Source organism: Hesperophylax consimilis, chromosome 8, assembly GCF_061612785.1.
Source record: "Hesperophylax consimilis isolate HC1 chromosome 8, BYU_Hcon_1.0, whole genome shotgun sequence".
Classification (NCBI taxonomy): Eukaryota; Metazoa; Arthropoda; class Insecta; order Trichoptera; family Limnephilidae; genus Hesperophylax; species Hesperophylax consimilis.
The window spans coordinates 28772582-28789323 of record NC_142843.1 but is presented as its reverse complement, the minus strand read 5'-3'; the positions used below and the strand labels follow the sequence as shown (position 1 = coordinate 28789323).

The 16742-nt window shown below is 34.9% G+C and overlaps 1 protein-coding gene across 2 annotated transcripts in view; it reads right to left on the bottom strand.

Moving 5' to 3' along the window:
• LOC149421828 (atrial natriuretic peptide-converting enzyme) overlaps positions 1-16742 on the bottom strand; it is a 99102-nt gene that overhangs the window by 6555 nt on the left and 75805 nt on the right. For both annotated transcript variants that reach the window (XM_089634070.1, XM_089634071.1), the window contains exons 4-9: positions 12613-12799; positions 9516-9684; positions 5360-5623; positions 4015-4195; positions 1998-2204; positions 217-412 (exon numbers count right to left, since the gene is read on the bottom strand). In XM_089634070.1, coding sequence (XP_089490196.1) covers positions 217-412; positions 1998-2204; positions 4015-4195; positions 5360-5623; positions 9516-9684; positions 12613-12799 — 1204 coding nt within the window. The remainder of the gene's footprint in view (positions 1-216; positions 413-1997; positions 2205-4014; positions 4196-5359; positions 5624-9515; positions 9685-12612; positions 12800-16742) is intronic.

The window sequence follows — 16742 nt, the reverse complement described above, 5'->3', positions numbered from 1 at the left end:
CACCAATATTTGAAAATGAGTGACATCTTGTGAACAGTTTACACACTTAATGACAGAGCATAGTTTGATTATGATGATATTATTATTATATTTAGTCAGTGATTTATTTATAGGACTACTAACTAGGGATAACTAGCTCAATAAAAATTACTGTTTTTTTAATTCAATTTTTACTACGAACAAGCTTGTATCTAAAAAATACATGGATTAACTTACTTGAATGATAGAGAGTTGCAGAGTGACGAAGCAACAGCTTTGACAGAAGTACTGGTCTCATTCTGGCTTCCAACACACAGCTTTCCCAAGTTCCCTTCCTCGTTAAAGACAACAAATCCTTCTGCATGATACTCCGACTGGTATGGTGATCCTGTTGGATACTCGGCGAGGTGGGAAATGTTTGGTGAAATGGTCACTGAAACATGAAATGATTCCGATTAATACATATTTGTCTATCTAGTGTAAAACTGTCCTAAACGACAAACAGCATTTTATCTGAAATGTGGCCTTTAAGACTGCTCATTGGCTTGGGCTGATCACAGAAACCACTCATTCTTTAGTATAATACAATCCTAACCGATATTGTGAAGTTTGGGATTGTTTTACACGCTCAATATCAACAATAACTTTAAAATAAAAGAAATAGGTGTCAATAATCGAGCGAGAACCGAAGACAATTTTGAATGTAAAACTCCACCAAATACCTACATGGTATACAGGAGAGCATTTCACTAAAAAAACAAGGTAGAAATGTATTTTTTTATATTAATGGAAAACTGTGCCACGTACTTAGCACAGTTTTACATTATTACTCGGTTTGTCATTAAAAACTAATAATATAGAAAATATTGACAGAACTCCATATTTCGAAAACACAATGTACCTTTTGTTTAGGGAATTTGTAAGAAAACTGTGATCTCACTTTTTATCTCATACATACAATAAAAAATAAAATAAAAATTTAAAGTTATGTTGGCGGCCCAGAATATGAATTATTTAGTTTGGCTATTTTTAGGATTTTATTCATATTATCTGGTATGTATATATTTGAGCCAAACTGTGAAGAATTATTATTCCTCTTTCTAACGTCGAAAAAATTATATACGTATTTCCGAATTATAGAAAAAATATTTTATAAAAAATGGACTGCTGGTCATGTATTATTATGACCATAAAATGCTCGAGGGGTTATCTTTTAAAATTCACATTACATGCTTCACATAATTATGTAGGTACCGTTCATAACTCTCAAAATCCACATAAGTGTGTCTGGTAAGTAAGAAGTGTTATGCTCGTACAGAAAATGTGCAAGTCACAACAGCTATGATGATCAATCATCACCATATTAGTCTAAATACCCTGAAAACTATTCAACAGTCGGAGAAAGTGAAATTGAATATGAATAGTTGAGTCAATCCATCATCTCTGAATTTATCAAAATACTCTTGTGTATTTTCCATTGATTAGTCTGTGGTATTTTCAAACCATGCACAAATTTTCATATCGCATATTCACTACACTGTACAGGTGGCTGGAATTTAAAGTGTAATATATAAAATTTTTTTTTTAAAAGAAAGTCAAACATTCCTTGACAATATTTGAAAAATCTCCTACTACCACCACATAAAGCGGAAAATTTTGCTTGTGTAGCCAGCCGAGGAATTGAACACATTTTGTAAATACCCCGTCGCTCGAGTGGTTAAGGATATGCCGGGGAACAAAAGGTTAGGTAAGACACGTCGAACTTTGAAAATAGGCCATCCTCAATTTTTTTCCAGCTAAGCAGGTTCCTGGCAGGAATTAACCATTAATAACTGACAGTTCTTTCCAAGTCGTCAGCCCATCTCTAACCGTTGGCATATATTCTCTTTACCTACCAAGGACCACATCCAATAATATTTGAAGTCCTCTGAATTTTATATTTCAAATTATGCTGAAAATAGCTAATTAATATTCTTTGGTCCATAAAGAATGGAATTAATAATGACTTTAAATCTTACGGCAAGCCTTCTCATCACTTCCATTGGGGCAGTCCCTCACTCCGTCGCACCTCTTGTGGGGGGGCAAGCACCCCCTGCCCAGTCCGCAGTGCAGGTGACCGGGAGCGCAATAGGTGCAGGAGGTCTCGTCGGAGAAATCCTCACAGTCCGGCACACCGTCACACACCCGGGGGGAGAGGGCGTTGGCTTGCATTGTGGCCACGCAGTCTAGAATGAGAAACGGAATGGTAGTTTATGTAGAACAAAATACATTGATACTTTTTCTACCATTATTATGGGTGTACTTAAAAGAACTCATAATCTCTCTCTCATAGATGGCGCTAATGTAATTATTTTAAGAAAAAACAGTCTTTGTAAGTTAAGCTTTAAAATATTAAGATGAGTTATTTGTTTGCGCCTGTACATACGCAATATGTATACGACTAAATAGTTTTGTCCTATAAACTCAATCCTTTCAAGAAAGGCGTGCAAAAACAATATTGTATCGGAGATTCAATTTAAGATTTTATTTGTATTACATTCTTAAAAAAAATTGAGTTAGTATAAGGACAAAACCAATTTTTAATATTCATATCACCTGCATACGGGTGCAAACAAATAATTTATCTTAATATTTTAAAGCATAACTTGCAAAAGTGTTTTTGCTAATATAATTAATTGAGCGCCATCTATGAAAGAGCAGTTTATGAATTCTTTTAAAATGCAATAAATGTCTCAAAAGGGGAATGGCTCGAGATGAGAATGGATATTAATGAATGAGATTATCAACAATTCAATCACTGTGATATTCCAGTAGAAAATAGTCAAATACATAATTATGAATAACGTAAGATTATAATAATAGAAAACTATACTGTCTGACACTGTTAGTTATAGTTACGGAAGTTGATGAACAAATATTGGTGCATGCGCCCTATGCCAGACGCTGAGCCGAATTCATTGAATTCAAGAAGCCAATGTCCAGCTCCACTAATATGCTGATCCATAGAATTCATTGGTTTGCAGACCGTTGGATACTAATCACCTGGATGAAGACGTTTCCAAGATTGCTGACACTGCGGCAAGTTCAACAGAGTACATTGGAGTTTGGACAAAATTATTGGAGTTCAACTGAGGCCAAACCCATCAGCAATTATAGTGGGATAACGATTGTTGAAGTATGTTATAAGTATAAAGATATACAATTAGAGGCAGTATTTCATACTAATATCTCGTCGAAACGTGTTCCACTAATTTAAAAAAAAAAAAATTGTCAACCAACTCTTATATCTATAAAATTGAAATTTATATTTGTTCATGTCTACATCTATTTTTTATCATTTTAAGGAAAAAAACTAATATTAAATGTCACATTCATTCGACCTTGGAATTTCAATATTAAGAGTTTTCTTTTAACAAATATTTAATTTTCCTTATTAATCCTTATTTTTCAAGCTTACAACAAAAAAAATATTTGTTTGTAAAAAGCTGATTTTAAATAATTAATTATTTGGTAGTGACTTGCAAATCTGGTTTAATTAAATATAAAAACCAAAACATAGGCTCTATATATGTACATTAAAATTAACAGAGTAGTCATCGGTTAATTTGATCTATCAAAATTATTACTCTAAGGACGGGTTTAAAGAGTTTAATTTCAAAGTTGATTTTTCAAGTTCTATGAGGGTTCTATTATGATTCTGTTATAATTTCAGTTTTTTGAAGCAACTGGCCAATAATGATATAATAAAAGAACTTTAACGAAGAAATTTGATGAATTGTTCAAATTTTGTGAAACAACCCGTCCTTAATGTTTAAATAGTATAAAACAAAGTCGCTATCCGCGTTTGTCTGTTGTCAAACTTCTGGTTGTTCGAGCCATTATTTTTTAGTACTTACAGTTTTTGTAAATCAAACCTATTTTAATTGAATAATTTATCACTGGATAAATTCGCAATGTGTAGTAAACATTCATTTATCCGACTAATGATGACTAGTTTTTTCAAAACAAAAAATATGTATTTGTCAAGTTTTCTACCTGGTTTTGGTCTGCACGACTTGGGTCCCGTATATTCCGGTAGCCGAGAACAGTCCATCAGATCCTTGAACCTCTCTGGAATGCGTCCTCCACACCCAGACCAAAATTCTCTGCAGTAACTTCTGCAAGGGAGGAACATTCTGTCCTCTTCATCTTTAGGTAAACATGCAGGTTGAAGCAGCTGTAAATAATTTAATCGGAATGTTATACAAAAAATATTTCAAGGAATGAAGCAACGAATACAGGAGAGGTTTGAATCAAGGGATGTGGTGTAGGCAAATTGCGGGTAACCTACTTTTTACACTAAGCTCCTCATTTAAGGTATTAACACGTTTACCCAAACTGACCTTATGTCGTGACCTATTAAGTGTCTATGATTTTTACTGGTTTTGAGATAATCTTTAACATGATATTTATTTAAAGGCAAATGTGGGATAAAAATTTTATAATAACCCCCTGTTTTTAACTTCATTATAATATCTGAAATTTCTGAGGATATGGTAGTTTTTGATGACAGATCCATGATTCAATTTTAAACATCGAAAAATCATAATTTTCAAAACTAATTTTTGTCTTAAAATTTTTGAATTAAGTAAATTACAATTTTTTAGTTTGGATGTTTCTAATTAAAAAGTCACACAATGTAATGAATAGTGACTGGATAACTCATCAAAACGATAATCCAACACACCTATAAAAAGTGCTATAAAGTTATGAAAAGTGATGAAACAAAAACTAGGTTAAATAGGTTAGGTTAGGTTACATATGAAACTATTTAACCTACTTTTTGTTTCATCATTTTTCATAACTTTATAGCACTTTTTGTAGGCGAGTTGAATTGTCATTTTGATGAATTATCATGGAACTATAATGAATACCCACGAAGAAATATTTTAGATATTCCTGACAGTAAAATTGTTCAATTTCCAAATCTCCAACGTTCTAGCGAGATTTTCTTAAAACCATTTGTGCAGGAGACACTTCCTGCGACTTTGTTTGTACAAACATTGAACCAAATGTTTGAATCCAACATCCAACATTGCTTACAAAAATATATACAGCCATGCCCCCATTTTGCATGTTTGCAAATACTTTTTCTAAAAGGGAGACAAACATTTACGGAGAATAAACCTTACAAAATTATTTGAAAATCTCCCACTACATCACCGTAAGCGTAAAATGTTGCTTGTGTCGTGATAGAGGATTTAGCCAGCCAAGGAATTGGGCTCACCTGGAAACAGACGCGATGCCAATTCAGTCATTGACCGCACATTTTTGTTTGGTACAAACAGTGTCGCAAGAGATATGAGACTAACAAAGATATTTTTTTCTATACAACATTTACCTGGCAAACAAAGTCATACGCCAATCTATAGCACTCGGCATCAATCAGCTCTCTGAAGGCTATAGTATTCTCTTGCACCTCCTTTAGTGACCTGTGGCCCAACACGTTGGGGTAGGAGGTGGCGTTGTAGGGTAGGCTCTGGCACATGGGCAGGGCCAGGGGAGAGCAGCGCCGGGGCGGCAGGGGGGCGCTGGTGGGCGCCACGGCGGTGAACGTGTTGGTGGACGGCAACGTCACGGGGGCGGACAGGATGGCGTTGCTTTCCTTCAGAGAGAAAAGCGTCTTCATAAAACTGAACAAAGGCACTCTCGGCTATTTAACTCTTAAACCCTACCTGGGGTACTGGAGTACCCCCCTGGTGTTTAAAATATCAACAATTTGAACAATATTGCACTGTTGCAAAAATCGCTCTAGCTAATCTACTCTGGATAATTGGCGCGTAAGTACGTCCGTAAGCCGTGACCTCCCGGCAAGTGCATTCGCGTCCACAGGTGTTCCGGGGTACCCCAGTACCCCGTGGTAGTAATAGTGTTAGTTCTTCCTTCCAGTTATACTTGAATTACTGAAGTTGTTTTTCGACATCTCTCTGGTAAGTTTACACATTATTCATGATTTACTTTACTTTGTGATAATGGTTAGTGTACAGTGTTAATAGGCAGGGCCTGCGCCCAATAACGAGACATTCATGGACTAATAATGTGTTATGAATGTAATGACAGTGTATGCAGTGTAATGAGGTGTTGTATTGTTTTCAGATATGGCATCTCAGACTTAAAGTCTTGGGGGGGGGGGGGGGTGAAATTGCTGCTGCTGCTTTGTTGGTTTCTGACGACGAAGAGCTCAACCTAGGAGAAGATTCAGAAGATGAGCCCGACGGTGTTATCGAGGATTTCCGCGACCGTTTTGAAGTCGCATCTCACGAAGACGGTGATCAAGATAGTGTGGAAGGAGATGAAGAGTATTTAAGCCTGACAATGACGGGGCTATTATAAATGAAGAAGGTAGACGCTTGGTTCGTGTGCTAGATTCTCCATTAGTTATGTAAGGAAAAAGTCATATAATCGACATAAGTGGACTGGTGTTAAGCCTTCTCGCTCAAGAATGCCTCGCCGCAATATTTTGTTGCATCCACCTAGTAACGTCTTAACAGAAACATGACATGTGACAATTGGTTCACGTCTTTAACCTCAGCTAAGAAGTTACTGGAAAAAATTATAACATTAGTTGGAACTTTAAAAAAGAATAAACGAGAAATTCCTCCTGTTTTCTTGGACACTAAAAATCGAGAGAGATGCACATCAATGTTTGCCTACGACGGACCTCTCACACTTTTGGCGTATTGTCCTCTGAAGTCAGCTAAGAAAAATGTTGTAACCATGCTGTCCACCATGCATGACAGCCCTGACAAGGATAATGAAGTGTACCTTCCAGAAATAATACATTTCTATAATAAAACCAAATGCCGGGTGGATGTGTTCGACCAACTTTGTAAGAAGTACTCAACGTCCAGGAAGACCAAAAGGTGGCCCATGTGTCTCTTCTACGGGTTGCTAAATGCCGTTGGTGTCAACTCTTTGGTCATATTCAAGGTGTCAACTAACATTGATAAAGAGAAAATAACCAAGCGGCGTGAATTTCTTAAGAGTTTGTCAATGGCACTCATAAAGCCTCATATGAAAGCAAAATTACAATAGCCAAGTTTACCCCGGGATATCAGAGAAACTATACGTGCAGTCTTGAATATTCATAGTGAAGATCATAGGCCGGTCCCTGATAATCCCAAACCTGGTCGTTGCTGCTTTTGTCCGCCCACAAAGGACAGAAAATCTCGATCTGTCTGTAACACTTGTCGCAGCCATATTTGTGCTGACCATCAATACAAAATCTGTCCTTCATGTAACAACAATAATGTCTATTAGTTTTTATTAATAAATTTTATTGTCTTTTCTTATTACTTTGCCATAATGAAAATAATATTTAAAAAAATATCAAAGACTTTTATTTTATTCATTTTTTTACGTGGGGTTCTTCAGTACCCCGTGGTAGGAATAATTACATTCCCAGAGTGGTAGGGTTTAAGAGTTAAGTACCTACCCGTAAGGCTACAACACAAATCGCACCCCTAGAACAACACCGCCACATTTGTAGTTTACAACTTTATTTATTCATTTTTTTCAACCACAGACATATGAATATTAATCATATGTCTATGGTCTCAACATAAATTAAAACTTAACTGAACCAAACCATCTTAATAGTGCTTAAAAAATAAATATATGCTTTTTGAATACGTGATTTTAGATTTGCAAAATAATTTATCATTTTAAAGACATTTGCCGCATCACGAAATGTTGCTGTGTTACAGTTTTCTATTCACTCTGTGGTTTGAATAACATGAGACGCAAACTGCCATAAAGCAAACTCTAGCTGTGCGACTTTGTAATTCTACTATGATAACAAAATATGGCTGTGTTGCATTTTGTTCAAGGCATAAATATGAAATATTCCCTGGCCTATAGAATAAAAAATTACACAAGAAGTGGCTTGCTGGCGTGTTTCGTGATGCAAATATTTGCCTAATCCAGGCTTAAATTTCCAATACAAAGCTCTGTTTACGAAATTCAAATAGGATGGAAATCTATGTTGTCAAACAAGCATGATATAGAGTGCTGGTCTATTGAGCTAAATGGAACAATCCATTCAAATTTGTATGGAAGACACTTCTAATATTATTATTTTTTCTACGACAGCCATATTTTAACTATGGCAGTGTTGTTCCAAATATTTCGTTAATATTTGAGATTTCAATACAGCAATAATTCGTATAACTTACAAATAGTACTGGCTAGAGATATTGCAGTCTTGCGTTATCATAAATGCTGGCCAGGCAGTTGACTTGGTAGTCCGCTTAGGCCTACGATTTGCCAGGGTGCGAGGGATTCAAGGAACCAAGGCGCTGATAATACCTAAGACTTAATACAGCGCCCTCGAGGTTTTCACTGGCGCCAGGAGCCGTTTGGTTCAGGGCCGGCCCTGTAGGGCATCCACGGCCAAAAAACGGCGCTGTCCCAGGAAGTGCGATATTATTGGTATATGTACTGCAGAAGTTCCACTTCAGGTGTACGGGCATACCACATATAGCTTAAATAAAAATGTCTTAAATATTAACATTCTTGAAACCTACAGACGTATATATACAGAGTTTTCCAATAAGGGGTGTTATTTTAAATAGCCCGCTATTTCGCTAGATGTTACTTTGAAGCTGTCATTTTTTGACATTTGACAAGTAGAAACTACGTCATTAATAAAAATGGAACGATACACGCTTCAACAACAAGTAAAAAATTCCAAACACAGCAAAACAATTTTTTTCTGTTTCTATTTTTACGCGCCGATTCAGCATTCAGGATTTCGTATAAGTTAATTTGCTAATTTGATTCCGTGTCTCGGCTTTTTTATCTAGTTTGACCTGGATGGTTTTTTTATAAAAAGTCAAGCATTTCACTATTCCAAACTTATACACTATTCCAACATTTACAACGCAGGTGTTTTGTTTAACTCCATATGTTTTTTAAATACCCATGTGAATTTTTTTAATGCGTTTTGAAAAAAAAATATACACGCTTCAACAACGCATTGAAATTATTAAAATTCACTTGAGTGAATCAAATGCAAATCATCTTGAGTGATGAGACCCATTTCCACCTCGGTGGCTTCGTCAACAAGCAAAATTGTCGCACCTTGGGCTCGGAAAACCCAAGAGTTATTGTTGAAAAGCCCCTCTATCCTCAACGTGTGACTGTTTGGTGCGGTTTATGGTCCGGCGGAGTCACTGGACCTTACTTTTTCTAAAATGAGGCTGGAGCAACAGTTACGGTGGATGGATTGCGCTATCGAGAGATGATTATTTTTTATGGCCGGAATTGGATGGTATTGATCTGGACAACGTTCAAGAAGACGGCGCTACGTGCCACACAAGCAACAAAACCATTGATCTTTTAAGATTGAATATCAAAATAACACCTCTTATTGGAAAACCCTGTATATACGTCAAGTAGGTACCTACGTATTACAGAGTTCTAATAACCCAAACGCTTTCGAAAAATTTGAATTAAACTATTATTGTACCTACTTAGTATGTCTATGTGCAACTCACTTGAATCTCCAAGCTATTCGGATCTATCGTCAGGTTGACGAAGTATCTTGAAGAATTCTGCAGCTTTATCTCGCGTAAGAGTACAGCCTCCACGTCGTGGACATCCACATCCGTGTAAGAGGGGTCAAAGTGCAGATCAAAGTGGACCGTCATGTCCTCGTCGCGGGTTCTGAAATTACATAACAAGATAATAAGTTTATTTTATGGATGACTCATTTTTATTGGCAGCTCTCTATTAGTCATCTACCTCGTCAGCTGATCAGCTTTAAAAAGGGTCATTGGGATTTGAACGACGTATTATGAATGTAGAAACCGAACATAAACATATTATGAATGTTTAAATAAGTAGCTGGTAATGATTAAGATTAACCACATATAAAAATAAGCCCTATGACTTCTTAAAGTTCATTCAACCGTTGTTAAATTAAAAATTTTAAAATCGTTCCTTTCTCTTGTACGATATATGTACTTGATACGGACTTATTAAATTATTTATTTTAAAAAACACGTAAAACACAAACTTTTTTACTACTTACTTTTTTTAACTTTGATATAACATATTTTAAAATATATAAGTATTTTTATTTATTTTGTTTGTCTAAGGATTGAACCTTCATCCCCTTGGACAACCGCGCTAACAACTGAGCCAAATCCCAATTAGGTAGGACCGACATTTATTTCGTAGATTAACTGATGTTATGTCATCCAATTTCAGAGAAATACGTATATTATGTCCGCGAGTGTAAGCGTGATTGCCAGCAATAGTTGATAGAATGCATTGTCATTGACATCTGCCGGTCGAGAAGTGGGATTTCCACTTAATTCATACATTCATTCGAGAAAACAAAAGTGAAATTCAAACACCGTCGTGGTTCGTTTTTATACCAAATTAGTTTTTACCCCTGAAAAATCACCATATATCTTGACTTAAAAAATTAGTTGTTTCTGTAGATTCAAAAAATATTACACATTTTACATTAAATGATAAAGAAACTTTTTGAAGTGGCTTTAATGAGGTTAATATGTAATTCTAAAAAAGCATCGAACAAATGGTATTTTTTTTTAAAGCCTTAAAAAATCTTGAAGTAATTCGAAATCGTGGAAAAGTATACAAGTAGTACATTCAGTATGAATTAATAATACGTGCGCCGTTACTTAACCCAGTTAATAAAGTTTTTGTTTCATCACTTTCCATGACTTTATATAATATTTTAAAGATGTGATGAATTATCATTTTGATGATTTATCCGGTCACCGCGAGAATACTCAATAAACAGCATCTCGCATCTCATCTCATAGTCTCGACTCCAGCTCACAGCATCAAGTGAAAGTGACCAGTTCAAACTCGGAGCACGGAGCTAACAGTTCTACTGCCCGCCATCACCATTGTGTAATGTACAAAGCACTTATCCGCTCTAATGGATTTGTTAAATTCTGTTTGAAGCCAGAAATCGCGGCCGCAGACATTATTGTTATATTGCTATTGCGATGAAAACATTGCACGAGGCGGGCAGGTGCAATTCCCGCTAAATGTGGGCACGCCGGGAGAAAGGTAATGCAGGCGAACAGTTTGGTGTAAAATATAAAGGTTGGTAAAGGCCAGCAACATTTTGTAATTGTTTGCAATCTTAGCATTTGTTTGCCGATTGTATAAAGCTGGAGTTAATGTTGACGTAAAGGGTATTAACGGAAAGTAAGAGCGGAACATGACGGAAGGTGTAAAAAAACAAAGTACAAAGAACGTTCCTTTTGAAGTACCTCCCTACGTAATTGACAACAAATCGGGAACAATGGCGATTTTAATGATTTTTCAGATAAGTTTTATACATAACTTCTGGATGAATGCGAATATCGGAAAATACCTTCTGCTGCTTCCGCATCAGTTTTCTTCTTCTTCTGAATCTAACCATTTTTTTCCTCAAAGGTTGGCCATAACAGCTATTCAGAATATATTATACTTATACTGAGTAACGACGAGAATATATAAAAAAAATCATTTAATTTGCGTAACAACGGGTTTTCCAGAGAAAACTTCTCTAAAAAGCATAAAAACAGCTTGTGTAGGTACATTATTATCCAATGTTGTTTTTAGAAACCCTTGAAAACCTACTAGGAACAAGCCGAACCGCCTCGACCCGGGCTCATAGATCATAGATCTTGATCCTTCATTTTATTCTGTTAAAAGCCATTATAAAAAAATTTAAATGTCCTACTCTGGCCACATAGTGCTTTATTTGTAAATAAATATCAAAAGCCGTTGATTCAGGTTGTGCTTTATCTGTCACCAACCAGACATTGAACAGTTTTAGAAAGATAGAACACCAAGTTTTCTCTTTTTATTTAATATTTTACAATTCATATATAGGTACGTTCAAAAATTTGAAATCAAATGTCAAGCGTGAATATTTCGAAATAAATCTTTAATATGACAAATTTTGAAACTTAACTGTCATGATATTATTAATTTTCTAGACCCGAGGGGTTAATGAACTAGTTATACACGGTGTCCGGAAACTCGTAGTACAAGCGGGAAACTGGAGAATCTACACCACATGGGGAACCCAAAAAAACATAAAGTTTTTTGATTTGAGCATTTTCAAAAAAAAAAAAAAAACCAAAAAAAAATATTTTTCGGCTATTTTAGGGTTAAAGTTTTTTCTGGTGTTTAGGGTTGAATAACAGATGTTTTAACCCTGCAGAGCAGAGATATTTTATGATTACACCGGGTTAAATGAAGGGTGATTTCAAAATAATGCTTCAAATCCGAGTTTCTTCATTTGTTTTACTTTCAAATAGTTTTAATTAGTTGGGTACTTTGATCTTCAGTAATAATTTATAAGAATTTGATTAAAAAAAAAAAAAAAAAAAAAAAAAAAATCAACTTCAAACTCGATTTACTCGGTAACGAAAGCTCAAATAAAAAAAAACATACTACAAAATCGACTCCAAATGTGATGTAGATTCACCAGTTTCCCGCTTGTACTACGAGTTTCCGGACACCCTGTATAGGCTTACTGTAGTTGCGGTGGTTTTGATACAAGTCAGTTTGGAGGTTTTTTAAAAGGCAAGGCAATAATATTTTGATGATGTTCATTACCTGTCTAAAGCCAAAATCTCCGTGAGCAGGAAGCCGGAGCGTAGTTCACTCCTCTTGAAGACGAGATTCAGCCTCTCCTTGTAGTCTCTCGGGTCCTCCGCCGGGCCTCCGGCTCCGGGGCCCCCTTGGGCCCTCAGCGTGCCACGGAACACCCTCTCGGGCACCGGCTCTCGGGAAAGGTAGATTGCTGAAACAATTAAAAAAAATCTTTAAAACACTGTTCACAGCAATTGAGTGTCATAATTTCAGGATAAACTTTGACAATTTATTAAATTCTGAACGTAATGTTTAAATAACATATTTTTTAAATTATTATTCGAAAGCCGGGTCTCCAGCAACATTATAACTCCGCACATTGAACCAAATTTTTGTGCAAACATGAAACATTGGGGCAGGGCCACAATGTTTTTGTTTTCCGTTGCCGATGTAAAATAAAAAAAGATGTAACCCCGACCCAATGTTCTTGTTTTTTTTCGATGTTTTGAAAACATTTGACCGCTGAAGACCCGACTTAAAATGCAACGAAGCATGCAACCCGCTCCAAAAAGAGCAGTATTTTTTTATAAATTTTATGTACACAGAAAATTATTTTATGAGTTGATAAGCTCATTCCAGAAAGGAAAATACCATAAATGAATTTTATATGGAAATATAATTTCCAAATTTAGTTTCAATGAAGGCCTCCGCACGGGTAAGCTACCCAGTGAGGCTAACATTACTGGATAACTCTGAAATGTAAAAAATATTGTACCAAAATAAAAAAATAAATAAAAAATGCATATATTTTTACATAACAATATTAAGGTAAGAAAGTAATTCGTAATATTTTTCTTGGTCCTCCTCACTAAGTATTATTGTGCTCAGGCGGACTAGAATTTATTTAAATTCGAATTGTTTCATCTCCTATCTTCTTTGATTTATTTTTTTAGGATCTGATTAATTTTTAAAAATCATTTCATCAGTTTTCTTTATTGCTAGTCGAAGTGAATTATATAGCTAAGTAGAGAGGTGTTTATGTCCTTTGTCCAAAAACAGTTTTTAAATTTAAGTATTACAATAATGTCACTTTGGTTATCTCTTGTTTCGTGTAAGTGTGTTTTCTGCGGTTTATTGTTAATCTTTTAAATGTTCGATTTAAATAAACAATCTTATTTTGAATCTTTGATCAATAGTTTTAGTTGTCAAAGTTAACAAAGAATATTTAATAATAGGTTCACCGTCCGAACATGATTCCTCGAGGAGTTGTAGCGCCAGTGATGATGACTATTGTACATGTACAATATTTTACATACCCACATGGAGTTATTTGTATAGCGCCGTTTTTGTGATAAATTACCTAAAGTACCTTATCTTTATTTTACGTTCAATCCTGAAGAGGTCCAAATGTTTTTTTTAAATAATATTTGAGTTACACAGAACAGCCCCTTTACAACAAGATAGTATCTATGTAAAAGTCTCCATAAAACAAAGAAGTCTAGAAAATTTGCTTCATTTCCCGGTCAACGATTTTTCTCCTCAACCGGTTCCGGCACCGCAATGTTTGTCTTTGACAGTCACTGCCTTCGCGCTTCTTAAACGAGCAACCAACTGTATGATTGGATCGCCTCGTTAAGGTGAGGGTCAATAGTCAATACAGCCCAAGGACGTCCCATTAACAATACTCATTGTCTTGTTTATTACAGCAAGCTTATTAATTAACATACTTGACACTTATATCATTTCACGAATGCTTTAAATATTACAATTAAAAACTCCCACGGTATTTTCAATAGTTCGTTGGTGAAATTCAGTTCGATCTCTAATAAATAATTGAAACAAATCTCAAAGTTTATACCCATAATATAATGGAATTCAGCCATTAAATGAGGGGTTTTATATTATTACCAGTCTAATCAGATTACCTTTTGTCATCTACCACTCTTATCACCTACCATGTATCTTAACGTCTATTACTACATTTTTTAAAGAAAGACAAACGTTCCCGGATTTCGAATTTCCAGACAATATTGTTAAATCTTCTACTATCACCACAGTAATTGGAAAATGTTGCTTGCGTCGTGAAGGAGAACTTGGCCAGCCGAGGAATTGAACGCACTACACCTGGATGATTAATAATTAGTTAATTACTAGTTTAAATTGTAAACACCACTGCTGAGGTTATATCTAAGCAATAAATATTATTTCTTAGGAGGTGGACAAACACAATCACTTACTTTTCTGTAAACCTTTTTAAGATATACAATTCCGTACTAAATTATTTTGATGCATCTCATAAGGTTTATACAGCGTTAGCAATGTAGTGCCCGAAAATGTATTTTTACGACTTTGACCGGTCGGTGGCTGAGTTGACATCGCATTTGGGTCCCACCAAGGCGTAGTGTGTTCAATTCCTCGGCTGGCTAAGTCCTCCATCACAACACAAGCAACATTTTCAGCTTACTGTGGTGGTAGTAGGAGATTTTCAAATATTGTCAGGTTATTCGTAACCCGGGAATGTTTGTCTTTCTTTTAAAAATTTAAAATTATAAAACATCGACTTTTTTCTACTTTCTGTAAATATAATATGTAGATATTATATATCTTAGCCTTCCGGAAGAAATTTTTTAAATGACAATAAAAACTTTATTAAAATCCGGTGCGTAGTTTAGAAGAACTAAGCGCACAAACAGACAGACGCGGATGGCGACTTGACTTATATTCTAATTTATATTCTAAATATAGAATTTTAGCTTAGTTATTTTATTCTATTATATACTTTATTTTATAATATTTAGAGATTATTAAGATTCAGTTTTATTATTTTATATTGAGATTCAACGTATTGAAACTCCATTAGCACATTTAAATAATCCTTTTCAACAGGTAGAAACCATCAGTATTTAACAATAAAAAATAGTTAATGTAATAAAAAAACTCATTCACCTTGAAAACATTCCATAGTGAAAGGGCTATCTGCACCTATAAATTTTTCTTACGATTAGAATTTATTGATTTATGGAGTTCGTGTAATTTATATTACACCATCAAATTCCAAGCAATTTGATTTGTTTCATTTTTAACGATAGTTTCAATGAACGCTTTACCTACTTGTACTAAACAATAGACCATGGAAGGTTAAATTATTCAAAAAAAATACATAGGCACATACATCATTTATGCATTACAATAGTAAAATGCAATTTTATTCTAATATCATAATGCATATCTACGATAATGTATTTTTAAACACTATGATGAAATTCAATTTAAACAGAGGTTGCTTCGAATTCAATTATCGTCCAACCAATACTAAGCCCAATTCATGAGGCTACTATAATTTTAATGATCCGTCAAATAAGCAAATAACTACTCAATATCATTATTAGTTATGCTAAAACCAGATACAAAAACAATGCAAGTTTTTCCCATTAAAAAAGTGTTCAGGCATCTTTTCAGTTTTATTTTGAGATTCATGAAATTTTGTACCTTCATCTTCAAATAACACAAAACAACCCCCTTCCCCTGTTTTCCCCTTAAAGCAGAATTCCAATATTCCTTTATGAAATTTTGCACACTTGACGTTAAAAAAAAGATGAAACTTACTGTATACAACTAATTTCTAAAACTCTGCGTAAAGCCCGGGCTGATGAATCTGATGAAATTTTGCACACTTGACCTTCAAAGTAAGGGTCTACACGAGATATCCTAGAACTCTGTGTATAGTCCGGGCAACGCCGGGGACTTCAGCTAGTTTAGCCACACCTAGTATCTATAGCAAAGGGATATTTAGACATTACGTGTAACGTTTATGTATAAGAGTGAAACATGAGATAGTGAAATCCACAAGCGGTCACGTTTAGCTTGGAGGAAACTTTCGCAACCTTCATCTTAAAATTGCATTATAATACGCTGGAAATAATTTACAAATAATATTACCACGAATGTAATATTTTATACAGGCGCAAAGTAATTACTAAACATTTTACAAATAAAACTAGGAAAGATATTTATTTATTTACTCAACTAAATAACTAACCACCATGCTATTTTCCTGTTTTTAATCATCATACCTTACTTTATCTAAATCCATACATTCTTTCTTTATCTTTTTTCTTTTACTCATCCCTAGAATTGGATCCACATGATCGTGG